The following is a 20,187-nucleotide window of genomic DNA, read 5'->3' as shown; positions in this document are numbered from 1 at the left end:
TGCACTTTTTTTTACATTCCTTGCCTCCTCACCTTTGCCAAATATGGTCTCTGAGCCCATGGCTGTGTTTGGAAAAGCAGGGAGAGATCATGCTGAAAGAGTTTGGATCTGCCAGGAAAGAGGATTACAAGGGCAAGGCTGATGATATCCAATATTTACTTCTGCCTGTGTTCTACAACTTTGCATCCATAAAGCAGCAGAGGAAAGTGTGACCTGGCCTGTTTTAATTAGGCAGCGCTAGTTGGATCTTTCCTAGCTGGATCTTCTCTCCAATTACTCACTCTCCTTTTTATGGGGCCATTTTCTGAGAGGTCTTTATTGCTTAGTGAGGGCACTGTGGCTGGCACTAATTTTGGTGATTCAAACACGGATTCTGCAATGTGTTGTTACCTCATATTCCTCTGTATTGTGAAACAACAGCTGGGGACCCGTTCCCAACCTGTCGGTAATTTGGTGGTGACGCCAGAGAGGCACGATTTCCACCTCTGCCAAAAACTCTGTGCGTGTTTTACTTGCCTCACAGGAGCAGTGGGGCTGTTTATGCTGGGAATTTTGAGTGGGAATGTCAGCATGTGCAGGATCAGGGCCACAGTCAGCGTGGGGTAAAGCAGGATCGTGCAGAACACGGCTCCGGTTTCATTGCACTCCCAGGTACCGTGAGGAGCCAGCAGGGAGAAGGTGTTTCCAAATGCCTGGAGGGCAGCACTCACATACTGTGAAAATCCTGATTACACTGACAGACTTACCCCGGGGTTACATCTGTACCGAATTACAGGAACTCTCTACATTTCTGCAGATCAGAAGTGTGTTTTCTGACGGCAGCACTGTTTCTGCTTCCCTCTCTGTGGATGGCACACCAAAGAGGTTGCTTTGGTGGATTCTATTCCATATGAGCTATACTGGGTTTCTGTAAAAATTCCTACAGAATTGCTTGTGTATCATTTACAGCCTGTGTTAATGATGACTATAAAGTTGTTTGTCTTCGTGGAATTAGATGTATCCATAAGGCATTTTCCAGCTCAACTATGCTGAGGCAATAAAGCAAGTTCTGCTGGCATTGCTCACCGCAGTAATTCCCAAATAATTAGTCAGACTAGGTAATGGATGTGTGATGTGTCCCAGTCATAAACCAGGGTAAGGACATAAAACACGGCAGCTGCTTCGGAAATGCAACACCAGAAACCAAATTGCTCAAGTTCAGTGAGGAGCCAGCTCAAATCCTGTTCTCAAAGCCTCTTGTGTTGCTTTTCTTCCCTCCTAGCTTAAGTCCTAGTTTTTCCCTCCAAATTGGTTATTGGTTGCTAAGAAGCAGTGATTTATATGCATGCTTGTTTTGTTTTCCCTCCCTTTACAGAGAGGAATATCGATGCTTAAGAGCAGGAATATGGGTGGGGTTTTTCCCTCACAGTTTTACCTTCTGTCTGACGTTCTTCTGTCCTGGCATTAAAAACTTCCCAGGGTGTAGTTCAGCCTGTGAAGTGTTGCACATAGTGCTCACAGTGTTTGGTGAACGTTACACGTGTAGGAAATTTACTGTTGGAAAATAAATCACCCTGAACTGATTCCAGAAGCGTTCAGCAAGTGAGTGTGTTTGTGCTTGGGTTTTGCCTGTGTGGATTTGGATTTCGTATCCATAAACTGGTGCTCCATTGCCATAGAAACAGCAATATTCATACACATCCTAAAATCGGTTCAGTACATGATATTACAGCAGTTTGCATCAGTGCTCTGTTACATTTGCTTCCTGGAGAATTTCTAAACCATATAAATGTGTCCCCAAGGAAATCTCCACGATCGGTGCAGCAGCAAAGAAAGGAGACAGATTTCTCCGTGCACGGTGTGTCATGCAGCCATTTCCAACGGGCTAATCATATTAACAGAGAAAATGCTGGTGCCAGTTTTACTTTAACCAGTAAAGTTTTATTGAGTGCTACTGTCCTTAGCTGCTGCCCTTAACTTCATGTGATTACTAAACCATCTACAGTTTGGAACTGGTTTTATAGTTCGCCCTTCTTACGGGGGAACAGCTGGCAAAAAGAAAAATCATTTAAATGCCAACGCTTAGAACACAAAAAGTGGAAAGAAGATCATAAATATAAAACCGAAATATTGGTTTTCTTAAATCCGTGGTAATGACCTCGCTGGGTTCTCCAAAATGCAAAATAATCTGAATCTCTGAGGCTCCCCTGAGTGTTATGAAAGTCAATGGAATAACCTCGGTCTCTGTGAAATCCCGCTGGGAAAATCATCCTTGTAGCTGATCCTGTTCTAGAGCCAACGCTAAACTGGGCTGGAGGGAGGTCCCTCCACAACAGGCATCCTCACTGCTTTTCCTGTGCATCAGGACAGAACTACTCCCAAGGTGGAATTGGCTGCCAGATAAACAATGGGGGATAAAACATTTGGGGATCTCAGTTTTACGCTGCTGCCAGAGAAAACTGCCAAAGGTCCCTTCCAACCCACAGCCAGGCACTCTGTGTCCCTGCTACGCTGCTTTCTGGACCAGAGCCTTTTTGGATTGGATCTTGGTTGTATGAGGCAAATTACAGAGTGCCAGGAGCCTAATTGGTGACTTATGTCTCTTTGCAAGGTATAGAAGTGACTCAAAGAGAACTCGTGGCAGGCAATGCAATATTTGGGGTCCTGTCACTTGCAATTAAAAAGTGACCTCACGGGGAGTTGAATCCATTTTAATGTTTGGAGCTGCCTCAGAATGCGTTTCCTTGTGCATCCCTAAGCAGACAGCTCTCTGTGTGAGATGTATTGGAATTCTGTCTGGTCTGTGGCAACCAACAGGTGAAGAGAAAGTGCTGTAGTTTGGAAATCATTGGAGTGACACATGCAAACCCTCAGCAACTGTATTTAAAGTGATATAGGAGTCTCCACCGACTGTATATTACTTGTTTCTGTGAGTTAGATCCAACCTCGCACACTTAAATCTTTCTACCCTTGAAATTTTGCCCAGGGGACCCTTTTCCTCACTATTATGCTGTACATTGGAAAGAGTAGACCAGGATCAAGGCCACAGATCAAAGTCTGATCAGCACAATACCTTCCACTTGAGAGTTAATGCATCCACAGTCTTAGTCATAAAGCATGGAAAGGACCCAAGTTTCCCGTTCCATGCCTCCGAGCATATCCAAGTTACTGGATCTCTGGAATGAGGACCATGGGATGTTTGTTTGGTGTATTTGAAATGAGCCATCTAGGAACAGAGCTGAGGATTTGATATTTACTGTTAATAACTGTGAAAGCTGTGCTCTAACCAAAGGTTAGTCTGTTTGCTGTGCACCAAAAAACAGAAGTTCGTGTCTTCTTCAGTCCAGCTGAACCCAGATGAGAGAGAAACGGGAGCTGGTTGCAAGCAAGGCAGCTCTGGAAGAGACCTCCTAGGTTTTTGGCTCCAGGTTTCTGCCACAGCAGGGAATTGCCTCCTCAAGTCCCCTTGCTCCAGTTGCCAAGCCCATCTTTAATCAGCGACAGCCTGTGCTTTAAGCAAACATAGGCCCCTTTGATTTTCAGAGAGCAACTTGTGTGGTTTGCCTCTACACAGACCAGGATTTTTACAGATCAACTCAAGCATCCAAAGGATGACTTTGAGAACTGCTTGTAATCCATGCTTTCTGCTAGTAAAATCAAAATACATTAATTATGTTCAATTAATCCAGGTTTATAGTTTACCTTGTTTAGCTCAGTCACATGTCACTTAACGAACTACAGCATTTCTACTTCTTCCATGATTGTTCTAAACCTGATATTTTCCTTCTCTGTAAAACAGGTGGGTCCATTTTTATCATTAATGTTGGCTGCCCTAGTTGGATTTTGCCTCTAAATATTTCTATTAGAAAACTCCACAGAGAGAAATACAAACAGAGAGTGAAATACAGCTAAATACATGTAATGCAGCAGCTGGGCTGCTGGCTTTAACAATTTTATCACCATCTGAAAATTTACTTATGGGCTCAAACCTGAGTGTGGGAGACAAATGAAACATGACTTGAGATTATTTGTGGCAAATATATGGTTGTGTTCTTACTTTCTTTTCTTACAGAATTGAAAATGCAATGCATTAAAGCCTCAGAATTCAGAAGAGATATAGAACTCAAATGTATTAAACAAAAATATTCTCTAGAAATCCCATGAAAATTAGGTGCTTGACCCATGATCTCAAGGCATGGAGCTTTGGCAATGTTATAAATGTCCATAAATATATTTATAACTGTTTACTTTAGAGACAATATTAGAAGGAATTTTCCATGATGGTAGAAAGAGAGCTTGTATTTTAATATCTCTTTTCCAAAAACCAAAAGATGGATACAGCTTTACTGGAATCATAAATAGTCATTGCTGCATGTCAGAAAAAAGGGCAACATATTCCTTCTCAGTTCTTGTTCCTTCACACAGTTCTATTGCACAGAATACAGTCTATGTTTTTAATTTATGACAACTGCAGTAGAGGAAGTTTAGACCTTACATGCTGTCACTGTGTCCAAAATCTGGAGGGTTTATGGTAGGAGGAGTTCCTACCCATATAGTGTGAGTGAAAGAACCTGTGGGATAAAGAGCATCAAAAATTAACAGAAACAGCTATTGTTTTATCCATCTTATGTATATATGTATAAAAATGTGTGTGTATATATATATACACAAATATTGACCTACCAGCAGCTGCAAATTATTTCAGCTTTAAGAGGAGATTTTGCCAAATATATGCAGTTAAAGTCCATTCCCAGGGGAGAAACATAACTTGGAGATCTAATAACTTGAGCCTGATACTGAAACTTCTGACACCCAGTTGAGGAAATGAGTTTCTCAGGGCTTTTTCCTCTTTTTTTTTTTTTTTCCACTGCTGCATGTGGTGATAGTTTCTATTTCCACAGCGTTTATAAGGCCTATCACCGGGGAGCAGAGAAAACTGAAGTAGTAAAATTCCCTTTAAGTCAGGGCAGTTATTTTAGGAACTGCAGAATCGTGATGCAACAGTGGCTTGTGTCATTCCAAGGGCTTTATCCGGAGCTCACCGGAGCTCCATGGCTACGCATCCGTGATGCTCCATGGATGTCAGTGGATCTCACTTCAAGCTTTTTCTGGGCTAATCAGCCATTCCTTGGTCAAAATGTGTCCCTCCTGTTTGTAGGCACTGTGTGCTGTTGTGTCTGTAGTTGCACACTGCCAAGCAAGGTGTTTTTTCCTGGATTGGCTCTGGGAAGGTCGCTGGAGTTGTTGGCACACCTACACCTGCTTGCTCAGGGTGTTCTCACGGCATTTCAACTCTCCTGCGCAGACTTGGGTATTTATTTACTGTGAACTCTGAGTTCACAGCAGCCTGTTCTCTCTTGAGCACTTGTAGAAGAAAAGGAAACGTTGGCTCTCTAGGAGCACACCCAGACCTCTAACAACGCGTCCTTTGAACGCTCTGCCCGTGCCTTTCCCTGCCCCGGGATAGGTATTCGCTTCCCTACGTAACGTGCAACGCCGCAAAACTCATTAGGCAGCATAAAAGTATTACTGTTCAGCGTCTAAAGAGATTTGTCCCTGGTGGGGCTCAGCTTAATGATACTGTCAGTAGTCCAGGGCTGGCAGCGAAGGACCCGCGCGGGTAATTCATCCCGAACGGGAAGGCGAGGAGACAGGAGGTTTTCATTTCGTCGTGGGGAGGGAAACGCGAACCCACCTGGGAGAGCAGCTCGGTTTTATTGCGGGGCTGTGTCTGTCTCAAGTCCTCCTGCAGGAGCTGAGTCTTGCCCGGTGCTGCCTGCTCGGGAAGGGGATGGAGGAGTGAGGAATGATGAGAACTGGCGGGTGCTGAGGTGAGAGAGCAGGATAAGGGAGCGTGTTGAGGAACCTCAACTTTGTTGTTATGGTAAAGCAAAGCTTTACTTCGCTGATCTGCCCGGGAAAGGATTCGAGTTTCCTTTTTCCCCCACAGTGTTTGGCTACTGGTGGAGATGTTTCACAAGGTTTGTGTGTAATTGAAAAGACAGCCCGATGCGAGCCGTTGAACATGCCTGACAGGAATTCGGAAGGGGGAATCGGAGCGGCTTCATCCACAAGCCTGGGACGGTGCTGGGGCTCTTAATCCGAGCAGCGCTGTGTGTGTGATATCACCAGAGCAGAACGCTGCACTGGGCTCTCACAAAATTCTTCAGTCCTTACGTTTTCAGTTTGGGCAAGCAGGGGATGGTATGTTTTCCCAAATCCTGGCAGTCCTCCAGGCCCAGCTGAAACCCTGTCTGATGTGCGGAGCTGCCGACTTTGAGAATGCTCTCAAATTCCCAGGGGAACCGAGAGAAACCCTCTACCTGCAGAATTTCGGCTTGTTGTTATTGCTTACACTGTAACAGTGCCCTCAGGCTCTAATTTGCATGGCATTCCTCCTGCAGAGTGTTTGGGCTGGGACTTATTGCCGTCTGCAGAACCTGGGAGGTTACGGTTTATGCTTTTTAATTACTAATTGAACTTAATCAGCAGTTTTTGATTGTCTTAGTATTCAGAACGTGCTGCTGCCTGCAGCTTTTACAGTTCTGCGTGGTTCAGTGTTCCACTGAATTCCATTCTGGCCAGCTTTTGCAGTATAATTTGATAAATGCATTTTTTTTTTCTGCCTTACCTTTTGGTTCCTTAGCAACACTTATTTTTTGCCAAATTAGTTATCCCTTTCCCCACTGCTCTATGACACAAAATATGCGCTGAACACTGTGTGTTTGAACACTGTAAGTGATTTTAGTGTATTAAGGTGTTTTTTTAAAGAATGTAGAAGTGGTTAAAATGTCATTGATCTGTGTAGCTGCTCTATTAATTTTGGAAAAATTGATGTTTTCATCCTAGATCCTAGAAAAATGTGCCCGCAGCAAAAAAAGGCACATACAACCATCACCCACGTGAAGCAGTAGACTTGGCAGGGCAAGAGAAAAGCTTTATAAGGCAGTAACTCTTGTCCATCAAGGAATATCTTTCCAGTGGGCTGTAAATTGGGGGATCACAAGTCTATGTCTGCACAGCAGCTTTAATGAAGTTTATCTGTAGATGAAGAGGTCATTTCTACTGAAGACCTTTCTAAGGGGCAATAGAGCCTAATTCATAAAAATGGGAATAATAAAGTGAGGACACTCATGTCCCTCAAAAACATACATTTGCATGTTCATAATAAATAGCATTTCTTTTGAAATGTACTGTGTTCACACGTGCTCAGATGGTTTACCAAGCTTTCATGAAGTGCTGCTTGATTTCAAAATCAAAAAGAGATTGATAGCACATGTCTCCTTTAAAGCCTTGTGGGTTGTTTTTGTTAGGTTGTTTCTTTTCCTCTTGTATCATATTCTATCTCTTAATGTGTGTTTTGGTCACGTGTGTCAGCAGAGAGTTTAGAAACGGGTGAGGAATACCAGTAGTTGCCTCATGGACTAGACAGTATCAAATCCAGACTAGAAATAAAATATAGAGCTTTCAGTGATAGTGGTTAACAACTGGAACAGTGAATCAAGCTCTGTAATCATAACTTCTAAATGAAATCTGTGTTCATTTCTAAAACATTTGCTCACATGTTCACAAGAGCATTAATTCAGGGAATTTCTGTACTCCCTATGACATGAGATGATTGTGGTGGGCTCTTCCAGCTTTAAAAACTGTAACTAAATCTAATTCTTACTGTCTTCCCTAAGTGCTGCTGTCACTGCTGCAAAAATCTCACTATTAAACTAACAGTAAAAAAAGCAAACGAAGGTCCTTGCAGCATGGAGTTGGAAAATGAAAATGTAATACTTCTCTTGTGCTATCAAATAAATAGCATTAATAGTATCTGTGCATATGAGCAATCTAGCAAGGGGAAATGTGTCCTGAAATGTTTTTAATCTTTCTTTTAATATGCTTTTTGACAATTTAATTAGGATATGAAACAATTTCTGGATGAGGAGACACTGAATATACTTTAACTTTTCAGTGTGCTCTTCTTCAGTGTTCTTTTCTTTAAGACCAGGAGAGCATCATGGTTATTCAGAAATTCCCAGTTCTTGGGAGAAAGATGTGTGCTGAACTGTCATGCCAAAGCAATAAAAAAAAGGGATGCAGAGCAATCCAGCAGGTAGTGGGCTCAAAACAAACTGGAGGTGCTGTTTCTCGCAGCGCATCAGCCAAATTGGCGCAAGATGAAAAATAGGTACAGGCTTGAGAGAAAACCATGTAATTTCCCTTTCAGTTATTGACTGTGACACAATAAACTCAGGAAATCCCCAACCTGCTGGTTGCTGGAAGGGACCCATTTCGCAGACAAGAGGCATTTGTTCCGGCTCCAGGCAGATAAGGAATACTCCGGATCAGGCTTTATTGCTTTTTCCAGGAGGAATGTGGTCGGTGTGGGGCTGATTTGACCGGTTAGTTCTGCTTTTGAGCTTAGGCCTCCTGTTTGGTTTGTGCATGGCTCCGATTCCTGAGCATGGAGATGACATTTATGATCCATTACCTAACACTTTGCTGCAGCAGTGACATTCTAGCAGTTCATAATTCTGAGCTAGAAATGAGCTCAATGAAATGGCCCAGGCAAAGGTGAAGGAGCAAGGTGTCAGGGTAGGTTTGGGTTGATTTGTTTTTTTGTGGAGGGAGAGACTCAGTGTTTGGGGTTTGTTACTGTTGGGGGTTTCTCTTTTTTTTTTTAAATCAATCATGATAAAGTAGAATTAAAACTTATTATCAAAGTAATCTCTGAAATTACAATCTGTAAAGTTCTATTGGCATGACCTGAAGCTTGTATTTGTTGTAGCAGTGAGTCATCTAAATGCCATTTCTAGTATTTAACAACTATTTAAAACATCCTGAGCCTTACGAGCACTTCATTAGCATTCTTCCTTCTGCAGTCCATGCACCATTCCCAGTTAAAAGCATCCCTCCCCTTCAAGCTCCTTTGGAAAGGGACAGCCTTGTGTCAGCTGTGCACCCGTAACCTTGACATCAAATACTTCACCGGGCCAAAAGAAATACTTAGAGTTATATTTTGCTACACTTACACCCTTTTGACCAATCTGTATTTTCAGCTTTGCCGTTGTAAAGTTCCACACTGTTGTATGGAAAAAGGCACGTCCTGTTGTGTGAAAGCCAGGCAGTTGGTAAAACGCTTGCAGCAGGCCATGTTACATCCCTCATAACCCAGGAAAGTTTTGTTCTGGATGAAGAGAAAGATTTCTCTTCCATTGTAAAACTTCAGCGATTCTGAAAAGGTAACAAATTTTCCACCTTGTTTTAAACTTTCTGGATTTATGTTGCATTATAAGCTCATGCTCTGCCCCAGTTCTCTTGCTCTGGCCTTAACTGCACTAATATAAAGACAAGTTTTAAACAAGGTGACCTTGTTTATAAAACCTTTGGTTTAGGAACAAATCAAACTGTTCCTTCTGTACAATTTGTGGCAACGCTGGAGATTGTAGCTGAGAAAGAGATTTAAACAATAGCACGCCTAAACTTCAAAGCTGATGGCTGTGGCAGCCTCAAAATGTGTGCTGTAAACTCTTCAGGTTATTTGGCTCTTCAGAAAGTCAGGAAAGCCAGAAAAACGTGCACACCCCTCACTCATGGACAGCCAGGGAGCAGTGACCCGTGTTCAGAGACCTGCTCTGGTGGGGGGTGTCCCTGCCTGTGGCAGGGGGTTGGAACTGGGTGATCTTTAAGGGCCCTTCCAACCCAAAGTGGTCTGTGACTTTATGACTTCCCCCAGCATCTGCTGCTAAAATGTCCCCTTTCCTTATGGAAGCACATCCAGTTGCTGTTTCCAGAAGCAGTTGTTTCAGTAGGACTACACACCTTTAAAGACTGGCTTCTGTTTCGTTTGGGACCATAAACCTCGTGTAGCTGGGAAACGGGAGACTCCTCCAGGAAGGCAACCACCAGCCCTAAAGCTGTGCTGTTTCAGTCATCACAGGGACTGACAGGAGAGGGATATGTAAGGTCACGTCCCAGATTTCCAGAGTGACTTTATCGGCATCGGTTGAGCGACTGCACATTTACATCACTGCGGGAGCTGAGATCAGGATCTGGCCCTTTGCCGATGAAATTCGGGAGGGAGTTGAGGAAAGTCTGTGTTAAATATAGACTAAGCGAGCTGCAAAGCTCTGTTTATGTCATCAGAAAGCAGGGAGTAAGCCACGGGTGGAATCTGAGCATTCCCAAGCAGCACATCTGTAAATTAATTACCAGGGTCCACCAAAGGAGGCAAAGGGAATGATGTAAGTCCCATGACTCACCAGGCTTTTATTCGTGTTTTAGGATGCTGTTTCCAGTGATGAGTGGCCTGGCAAGAGTGCAGCATCCACCTGGGAAGCAGAATGCAGGGATGTTCTGCCTTTTCCTTTCCCTGAGGGGAAGGTGTGTTGAGGACAGGGGCATTCAGAACTGAACTGAGGGGGAAAGGAAATGCGGTTACAGTTCTTGGAAATACGTGGAATATTGACTCTGTGTGTAGGCCAAAGCCTGCTTTGTTCCTACTGTCGTTGCAGCTATTAAGCTAAAAATAGGAGTTCCCAAAGCCCTTCTTTAGGCAGGCAAAGGTTTTCTGGCCTTGGGCCTAACTAGGAAGAGCACTGAATTGGACACCTTAAACTGCAACCTTCCTGGTTACTGAGAGCTCTGAGTCAAGGGTAAGCAGAAATGTAGCCTCCAACTAGGAAGAAATACTTTTGCCCAGCTAGGAAGAATTACCCTTTTAACACTTAGCTGACCTAAGAGTTAGAAGAACAGTTATAATGTGTTAGCACTTTGTGTTAGCACTTTGATCTACTTTTTCCTGCTAACTCTTCCCAAGATGTCATTTACCATTATTATTCGTGGTTCTCTGGAACTGGGAGCCAGATTCCCTCTCAGGATGAGTAGTGGCACAAGGAATGAGAGTTGGCATCTTCCATCCTTGGCACACTGGAGCCGTGCCCAGTCTCCTCCTACACCACAAGGCTGTCACCTTTGCCAGGCATCTGCACAAAGGGCCACTCAGGGCAGGGAAAGGAAGTAGAACACATGTTAACATTTGGGGAAAACATTTTTATCTGCACTTCCAAAGTTGCTATCTTGCTGGGGTGTATTTCAAAGATGGATGGCTTGGAAAGAGCCAGGTTAGACCCAAAACAACCCGAAAAGGGCACCTTTAACAGCCCCACCTCGATGGCAGGTAACTGCAGAGGAGCCTCCAACTGCAGCCATACTCTCTGCACACATTTAATTAAATTAATTTGATGGCCTCAATACACGCAGAGGCTGCATAACAAGCACTAAAAATACCTCCTTTCCTAATGGTGTGCTAAATTCAATTTCAACCAGTGTATATTTGAATTAATGTATTCAGTGCACTCGAGTTTAAATACCTATGGATGATCTGGATTTTTTTTTTTTCCCTGAGGGGAAAAAAATACTTCCTCCAGCTTTCACAACTCTTCTGTTCCTTTCACTGAGCATCCTGACGGGGCTGTATAAACCTTGGCTGCAATTCCTCAGCATCCACAAATATTTTCTTAAGTGGATTATTAATAGCACGTTATCTTCCAAGGCCTCTCTACATGAAGGTCAGCAGAGTATTTTGCTGACATAAGCCTACTTTTGTTTTTTGTTGTTTTTTTTTTTTTTTTTCAAAAGTGGAGGGGGAGAAAAAAAAAAGGGAAGCTTTGTCAAACCCCTAAAGGGAGAAGGTCAAGTTTATAGATGTCTGGCAGAGATTGCCCTGGGGTGTTTTCATTTGCAGCTGGGTGGTGACTAACAGGGCTCTGTGTGGCTAACGGGGCACTGGGAAGCTTCAGGCTCTCTTTTCCTCCTGTGCCCCAATAGCTGTGCTCTTTTGCATCTGCTTAATAATATGGGTTTTTTTCTTACTTTTCAAACTGTCTGAATTCCAAATTTCTGTTTTAAATGATTCTGTTGTTCTGCTCACTGACCTTGCTCTCCTCCTGGGGAATGATCCCCTCTAGCCAGCCTCCTGCCAAGCTGAATACTTTGGATGTGTTGGAAATATTTTGATTCTCTAAGCAAAATCATATATGACTAGTTAAAGATAACTATATATAGATACCATAATGCATTGGACTATATAATAACTATACCACGATAGCTGATATTTTAAAAGCAAACAGAACAATTAATGAAAAATACATTTAATTACTAGAAAATATATATATAATGTGATCAGATATTTAGTAAAATGCTCTGATGTTTGACTGGATTCATGGTGCTACTACAGGTTATGTTAAAAGAGCATCATAGTTTGTTCTGCTAAAAGCAAAATAGCATCACTAATCTGATTTGCACTTTACCTTTTATAGGTTTAGGTTTCTACATGTATTCGTTTGGTCTTGTAAACGTGGGGAAAAGGCTGGAGAAAAAACAGAACAGAGAATTCTTTTAAAGGGGATGTAATTTCAAGAAAGGATAGAATGGTTTGGGTTGGAAGAGACTTCTAATTCCAGTGCCCCTGACATCCATAGGTATTTAAACTCAAGTGCACTGAATACATTAATTCAAAGTATATGAAAATTTCGGGGTTTCTTCAGTTTAAGATTTTGGATTTTTTTTTTCTTTTTTTTAAAGAGCTTGAATTTATGTGCTGTACAGTTGCTCTGATTTCAGGAGATGTTCTTCCTCAGGGGTTAAACTCTGTAGGTTTTCCAGTGCAGATGTCATCTTATTGTGTTACTTTTCAGGGTGGACAAGCCCTTACATAGATTCAACCCAAATTAAAGTTTCCTCTAGGCAGCACGACTTGATTTTAATGCAGGAGGGATCCCAGAGGGATGCAGGCAGTCCCTTGGCAGGGACCAGCTGGAGTTTAGCACGGAGGTGCAGGAACTGGAGGATTCGGTCCAAGCGGCTGTTTAAGAGTTAATGCTTTGTAAAACCCAGTTTGAGTGAAAGTTGTTCCTGTCATGCTGACTCACGCTAGACAAGTCAGACCTGCAGATTTACTTTAGTTCAGCCTAATCGTGCGTGAATGTAAGTTTGTGCTTGACTCAGTGTCTTCCAGGACGGGGTGAAGTTGCATTTTGCAACTGCAGCACATTCGTACTTTAACCCAAATTCTTAAAAATTGTTGTATTCTGCAAAGGCGCATTCCTGGCGTTTGCCACAGCCCCGCCAGAATTGGAGAGTTTGGGATTTGGGGCCGTTTTGTGGCTGCAAACAAATCCGGTACGTTCATACCTTCCAGATGTTTGTGGCCATGTCAGAGACACTTAAACCGATCAATATTTGTTGGGGGGGGAGAGGGTGTAGGACCACCTCGCTCTGGGGGGCGGCTGGCGGGGCGGGGTAGGGGGGCTCTCCTCTGGGATGCGGGGGGCGGGCGAGGGAAGAGGAGGAGGTGCGGGGACAGGGGAGGAGAGAGGGAAGGGGAGAAAGAAGTTGCGGACGGGGCGGGCAGGGGCAGGAGCCGGGGTTTCGGAGGGGGCGGGCAGGGGCTGTGGGCGCTCCGGGCCCGGGGTGTCCCTGTCCTCCGGCGGGGCCGGGAGTCCCCGGGGGCGGGGGCGAGGAGAGGGAGGAGGAGGAGGACGAGGAGGGCGGAGGGAGCGGCTGGGGCCGGCAGCGCCGGCGGGGGCGGGCGGGGGGCGGCACGTCCCGACCCGTCCCATCCCATCCCGGTGCCGTCCCGTCCCGGGGCGCCCCGGCTCGCCCCGCCATGGGCACCGGCCCCGGGACGGGCTGGCAGCGGCGCCCCGGCGCGGGGCCGGGGGCGGGCCGAGGGTGCTGTGACCCCCGGCGGGGCCCTGCCCACCCGCCCGGCTCCGGCACCGGCTCCAGCGGCTGAAGTTGCCCAAGTCGGGGTGACTGCGATGTCCCCCGGGCGGCGGGACCCCTGACGGGCGCTGCCCGCCCCCGAGGCCGCCCGGCTTTGTTGGGATTTTGTTGGTTTGTTTCCTTCTCGCTGCTGTTTTCCTCCCGTCCCGCCGCGGTGGATGGCCCGCGGTGGGCGCCGCTGGCCGCGCCGCCCCTGCCCGGGCAGGATGGTGGCGGCGGTGCTGGCCGGGCTGTCCCTGCTCAGCCTCCTCACCTGCGGCTACCTGGCCTGGGGCAGCCGCCGCGCCGGCCCCGCCGGGACCCCGCTGGCAGAGGAGCCCGGGGCCGGCGCCCCCCGCTCGCAGCCGCACATCATCTTCATCCTGGCGGATGATCAGGGGTTCAGGGACGTGGGGTACCACGGGTCCGAGATCAGGACGCCCACGCTGGACAAGCTGGCTGCCGAAGGGGTCAAACTGGAGAACTACTATGTCCAGCCCATGTGCACGCCATCCAGAAGCCAATTGATCACTGGAAAGTAAGTTTGCTACTACTTCATCATTCACCTCTCCAGCCTAAACGCTGTCCCTGTTGGAAGGAGAATGGGTGACCCCGGGCGGTTCACCTTTGGGATACCTGTGGGCAGAGAGGAGCCCCTCTGGTTCGCTTAAAAACCTTCAATGAAACGGACTTCTAATAGGTTTGAAATAGCCAAATTAAGCTGTCTCAGCGAGGCAGGAGGGTTCAGCACTGCGAGCTGCCCCGCAGAGCGCTGGAGCACGTTCATGGTTACAGCATCACTAACATACGTGCTACTTGTCAAGTTAACGTTGCTATGGCTGGGGAGCGATCGGCTTCGCTTGGCTGGGTGATTTCCGAGGCACTTAGAGGAGGAGTCGTCTCAGGGATCTGCCAGCCTTGCCTTTTCTCCTCTGTGTTCGCTGCAGTTACATCACGGGTCTCTCTCCAAGGGTTGTCCTGAATTTATGAGGTGGTTCCCCAGTGTGTCACGTGTGGAGGAGCGCAGGGAACCCGGGCTCCCTGTCAGCATCCTCATAGCCGCAGCATCCCTCTTGTCACTTTGCGAACCATTAGAAACCTTTCTCTTAAGCCACTGAAATAGGTGCCTGACCCAAATGGTGAAAGCCGTGGATTGGTATCCGTCAAATGGTGTTTATTGTGGTCTGTTAACTAAATAATCAACTACCCAACCTCAAGGCCTTCTTACATTAGAAGGTTAATGAGGATTAACGGGGGGAGTGTATGCATTTGAACCGCAGGAACAATTTCCAGATAGCTCCAAGTGTGGACCCATTTACTCTGGAACAAAACTGCCTTGTTTCTGTTTAGCTTAACTCCTTTTGACAGGAGCAGGGAACTCTTAAAAGAGCAAAACATAATGAGAGGAAAAAAAAGTTTATTTTCTCCTTTCCTAGAGCATAAACAGGAACAAGGCAATGTTAATATTACTGGTAAAAGAAACACATGTTAAATAAAACAAGCAACTGGCCTGCTCTCTTGCATCTCCATATGGTAGAGCTGGAGATAATTCCCAGTCTCGGTCTAGTTCCCAGACTTGCTGGACCAGGGAGATTTGCATGAAGAGCTGACAGTGTTATCTAGAGCAAGAATGCAAGAATTCCACACGGGTTTTTGTTTGGGCTGTTTTTTTTCCTTGGGCAGACCGTGTCTCCGAAGTTATTTCGAGACACCTCCTCAGTCATTCACAGGAGCACAGTTGCCCCGCGGCAACTTAGAGCAGCAGCTTACAAGGGAAACGTGTAAGAGGACAGCGTTTAGCTGTTGTCTTCAAAGGCGTGCAGCCGCTGGGAGCCAGGAGCTCCGCCAGCAGCACGTAGCCAGCCAGCTTTCTGAGGAGCGTGGTTTGGGAACCAGGGCTTTACAAAGGGAATGTCATGCTGCACTGGAATGACTCACGCAGCAGCTGGAGCGATGGGATGACCGGGTTCCAGGGGAACCAGGGTGCTGTTCTGGCTCTTGGAGGCTGCAGAGGTTGTCTAACACGAAAAAGAATGAAAGTCAAGAGTAGCAGTCAGTCAGTTTAACTATTTTGATCCTTCTCTAAATATGGTAAAAGGTAAGCGAGTCCTGAGGAACCCCGTTCTTTCCATCGGCTCGCCGGGCGGAAACGGTTCTGCAAATCTGCCTACTTTGGGTTTGGAACCTTTTATAGGAAAAAAGAAATTTGCTTATACTTGGGTTTTATTTTCTTAGTCTGCTGTTCTAAAACCCTTAGAGCGTTTTGGTGTTTTTTATGTTGTTCTACTCCAGGGAAAAAGGAGCGGCAGAGAGAAAGAACTGCCTCGCATGACTGAGAAATCAGGGAGGGATTGGCGAGGGGTTAATAGGCTGGGGAGAGTATTCACAAGGCAGACTCAGAGAATACTGTTTCCATTCTGGCTGAAGATAAATGCTTGTGATAACTGCTTTTAGTGCTTTCTCAGTAGAGGTACCTTATTTAAAATGCTAGGACTTGGAAACTTCTAATCCAGGACAAGTGCTGTTAGGTGTCCAGGCAGTTCCTCTGAGGCTTGTGTAGGTAAAGAGACTCTTCCTTTGGTGGTTGTCCTGTGTGTGAATGAGCACAGGGAAGGAGGCTGGGAGTTAAAGGAAGAGGCAGAATTAGCTCCTTTTCCTGTCTGTGCTGGACCACAGTGGGTGAACTTGTCATCCTGATCACTTCTTCTTCCCTCTGTTTGCCTTCTCATCCCTCGTGCTGGTTTGAGCAGGGCAGTGGCCTGTGTGTACTCAGGAGGTTACTGATTCATTGTAGAAAGGCTCTAGGCATGTTTGGCTTTTTTTCTTTTTCATTTCTCCCAGAGGGTATGATTGAACATAAATTGTCCTCCAGAGGAATTGTGTGATACAGTATTTTTTGTGGTTTTTTTCCCCTTGTAAGTAACAGGTGTGCCTCAGAAACTAAATTTAAGCAGAACACAGCTTAACTCTAAGACTACCTTTGAGCTCATCCATGAAAGAAATGTAAAAATAAACACATTTTCGTTGTTTATGTTACTGTCATTTACATAGAAGAACATAAAAATAATGCCTGAGACTTCAAATCTTCAAGTTCTCCCTGCTAGGAAAAGGGAGGGGATAGATATCCAAGGATACCCACACAGAGAGCCATCTCCTTTTTAAGTGAAGAACTATTGAAGCATAGTCAGACAGTTTTAAGAAATTCTGTAGGTTTACAACCAACAGGACAAGTATTCCTGTGAGACAAAGACTATGATGAACATCTGTTGGGGTAGGTACCCCAATTCCACAGAGGGCATTATGCAGTGCAGTGGTATTTGCTGGAGCAATACTTAATTTAGCAAAGGAATTTGAGAATTAACCCTGACTGATAAGAAAGAATCTAGAGATAATATGCCATAAATGTTTTTGGCATTTTGTAGGCAGCAGACACCTCCTTTCTCCTCTAAGCTCCCAGTTTTCTGCTGACCATCAGACGTGTAACCTTAGGACAATTACAGGCACTGGAATCCCTGTGGGCCACAGGAAGGTTCCTCAGGAATAGGGATCACTCTTTGTAGGGACCCATGGACAGTTGGAGTTCCAGGGCACTGAGGAATCTGAACTCCCTTTTACAAGTCATGGAAGCCCTACACGAATCTCAGGAACGAGCTTTGCACAATGGATGGAATGTGGAGACGGAAGGTGTTGAGGAAATGTTGAAAGTCTGGGGAAATAAATCCTTTTTTCCCCTGGAATAAAGTGAGATATGGAGAATTTGCTCATCCAAAGCAGACAGATTGTATAATCAGTAAGCATAATCTGAGTGTTAATTTAGTATAAATAGTCCTGTGTGTTACTCTGGGGGATCAGAGTTCTTGGTAAGCCTCCTCTTCCCCTGCCTCCTGGGTGCACAGTGGTCCATCCTGCCGTTGCTCTGGGAAGGATCCAGCACAGTGGTGCATGACTGGGAAGTTACCTGCTGTGCTCCGAGCTGCAATGAAGGCTCTCGGAGCCTTGACGGGATGCTGGGAAATGTATGTAACACTCCATTATATGTATTCCCTCTTCTGCAGTTAGGGAAATATGAGGGCTGCACAATATCAGCCCCAAGTACCTGGAGGTGATCTGATACTTTATCTGCTCTGGAGTAAAGAGTCCTGGCAGTCATTGGTCCCGAGTTTAACTCCGATCAGTGTTTCCATTAAGAACCGGGATGATGAAATAAAACGTTGGGATTAAATACACCAGAAATGTGGGAGGGCCTGCCAGCATGAAGGGACCGTGGTGATATCAAGCATCATCTTGGCAAATTAGAGAAATAGCCTGGGGAAAAAAAGCAGAATTAAAGCCAGCAGTGATAAACAGAAGATACTCTGCTGAACCTTTACAAGCTGAGGATGGTGAGCACCTCCTTACACAGCGTTTCTTTAGGAAAGTAGCTGGAATTGTAGTGAATCATGCACTGAATATGAGGTCAACATGTCACGCAGCTACAAAAAAGGCAAACATCAGATGAGTTTGTGAGAACGGGGGAGCCTGGTAGGTTTGTGAGGCAGCCCTTCTGCTCCACAGCTGGAGCACTTATGCCCAAACTTGGGCATCATTCTCCAAGAGCAACGTTGGAGAGTGTCCAGAGAAGGGTGATCTGATATCTCGGGGAGATAACTGTGGGGTAAAGATCAGAAGAAAGGGAGTTGTTTAGTCTAAAGAAGAGAATAATGAGAAGGCACGGGGTAAATCTCCAGTATTTTAAAAGCTGTGTGTGCAGTGTCGTGATGGGTGGCACCAGAAATGAGGGGCTTTCTGGAGTAGGGAAAACTCCACGTTAGGTAACAGGGAAAACTTGCAAGCCTAAAGGTTGTGAAACGCTGGAATAGCCGGATTTGGGAAATTGCTGTTTCCTCATCAGCAGTCATTAAGAACAGGCAAGACAAATATGTCAGGAATGACATAATGTAGTTGGATCTGTCTTGGGGAAAAGGGTTGGACTGGATGGTGTCTCTTCCAGCTCGGATCCATCTGTGGCTCATTTGAAGTACAGATTAACTACAGAAGGCATTCTGAGGGACAGTGTGCATGAAGGAGTGTTAAATGCTAGGAGTGATTTCAGCGTTCACTCTGAGAAAGCACCGTGTGAAAGTTGTGCTTTAGTTTCCTTCTAGAAATTCCTGGTTTCCATATCCTCTTTTCTCTGGAATTTTTCAAGATTTCCTCCCCCAGGCCTCATAACTCTTGCAGTATGTCATTGTTTATTTCTGCTGACTTCTTTCAGGACCGTGGGTGGGACTGCTGCCAAAGATGTTGAGGTATCTTTTTCCATGTTCATCTTCTGTCTTTCACTTAGGATGACACTGTCCATACATACATCTACGTGCTGCATGCACAGACAACAAATAATTAGATGCAAGAACTTCCTTTCCTTGTTTTGTTCTGTTCTGCCTCTGTGCTCGCATCCAACAGAAAATTAGGCCCAGGTAGTGAGCTGCTCTGTGAGAAGTCTGTGCACATCTCTGTAATTATTAATGTGCAAAGGAGCACGTGGAGGAGAGAGCTGGAAAGGAAACTCCTTGCAAACAAATACAAGGTGGTGAAAGTAGCAAAGTGTAGCACAGGTTGTGGTGACTTTTTCTTGCATCACTTTCTGGCAGCATTTAAGAACCTTGTTTGATGGTTTAGGTCCGTTGCATAGGACAACCATACTGTGAGCTGACAGCTAAAATTAACTCTGTTGGGGAATCTGACTTTTGGTTTTCCGTGTCCGAATTATACACAGTGCAGGAAGTTAAAGCAGCATTTGGAAATAAATTTAGAAAATCTGTGATTGTAAATGAACTCTGAGGAGTTGAAGGTACAGGCTTTTATCCCGTGGTTTGGTTTTGTTGTGGGTTTTAAACTGTAAAAGAGAAATTATATTCCGTGGAAAAGTTAGGCTTAAAGTAATTAAGGAATTTAGTTCGTTCAGCATTGTTCCTAATATGTTTGTTTTGTACTTGATGCACCTTGCTACCTGTAACAATAATTTGAATATTTGGACGAGTGGTAGCTCTGGACTCCTATTCAACTCTCCCTTTTCACTGCTGCTCTTCCTTCGTGAGGCCCTGTAAGTGAATCAAGATGGGGAAACTGAGATGGGTGTCTGAAAATAAAACGGGAAATAAAAAGATGGGCTTTGCTTTCATTTAGACCAAATTAAAAGGAACAAATTAAATCAATGTTTTTCATTTAAATGCTATACATTTCACAGGAAGATTTTCCAGATTTATGACCTAAAGGTTAGAAGAAGGGAATAATCTGTCTACTTTCTTTCTATGATACCTTTGTGGGTGATAATACCAGACCCAGGGGGTTGTTTTCATAATTTTTGTGTATCTGACTTCTGGGTTTGAGTTTTCTGCACCTTGGGTTTTAAATCAATCCGTGAGATTTCTTATTTTCCCTGCATTTGTTGCCTTGTTTTGCCTTGATTCCCAG

General features: G+C 45.0%; 1 protein-coding gene and 1 long non-coding RNA gene across 4 annotated transcripts in view; one reads left to right on the top strand and one right to left on the bottom strand.

Moving 5' to 3' along the window:
- Nucleotides 1–3,218: 3,218 nt before the first annotated feature.
- Nucleotides 3,219–6,138, bottom strand: LOC135412641 (uncharacterized). The gene is made up of 3 exons (XR_010429818.1): nt 4,663–6,138; nt 4,475–4,550; nt 3,219–3,489 (listed from the first exon to the last, which is right to left on the bottom strand). It is a non-coding gene; the product is annotated as an uncharacterized LOC135412641 (long non-coding RNA).
- A 7,490-nt stretch (nt 6,139–13,628) lies between these two features.
- ARSJ (arylsulfatase family member J) overlaps nt 13,629–20,187 on the top strand; it is a 40,757-nt gene continuing 34,198 nt past the window's right edge. For all 3 annotated transcript variants that reach the window (XM_064653847.1, XM_064653846.1, XM_064653850.1), the window contains exon 1: nt 13,629–14,272. In XM_064653847.1, coding sequence (XP_064509917.1) covers nt 13,914–14,272 — 359 coding nt within the window. In that variant the 5' untranslated portion in view covers nt 13,629–13,913. The remainder of the gene's footprint in view (nt 14,273–20,187) is intronic.

The sequence above is a fragment of the Pseudopipra pipra genome, chromosome 4 (genome assembly GCF_036250125.1).
Source record: "Pseudopipra pipra isolate bDixPip1 chromosome 4, bDixPip1.hap1, whole genome shotgun sequence".
NCBI lineage: Eukaryota > Metazoa > Chordata > Aves > Passeriformes > Pipridae > Pseudopipra > Pseudopipra pipra.
Note: the sequence above shows the minus strand (reverse complement) of the source record. Positions and strands in the feature narration are given on the sequence as shown.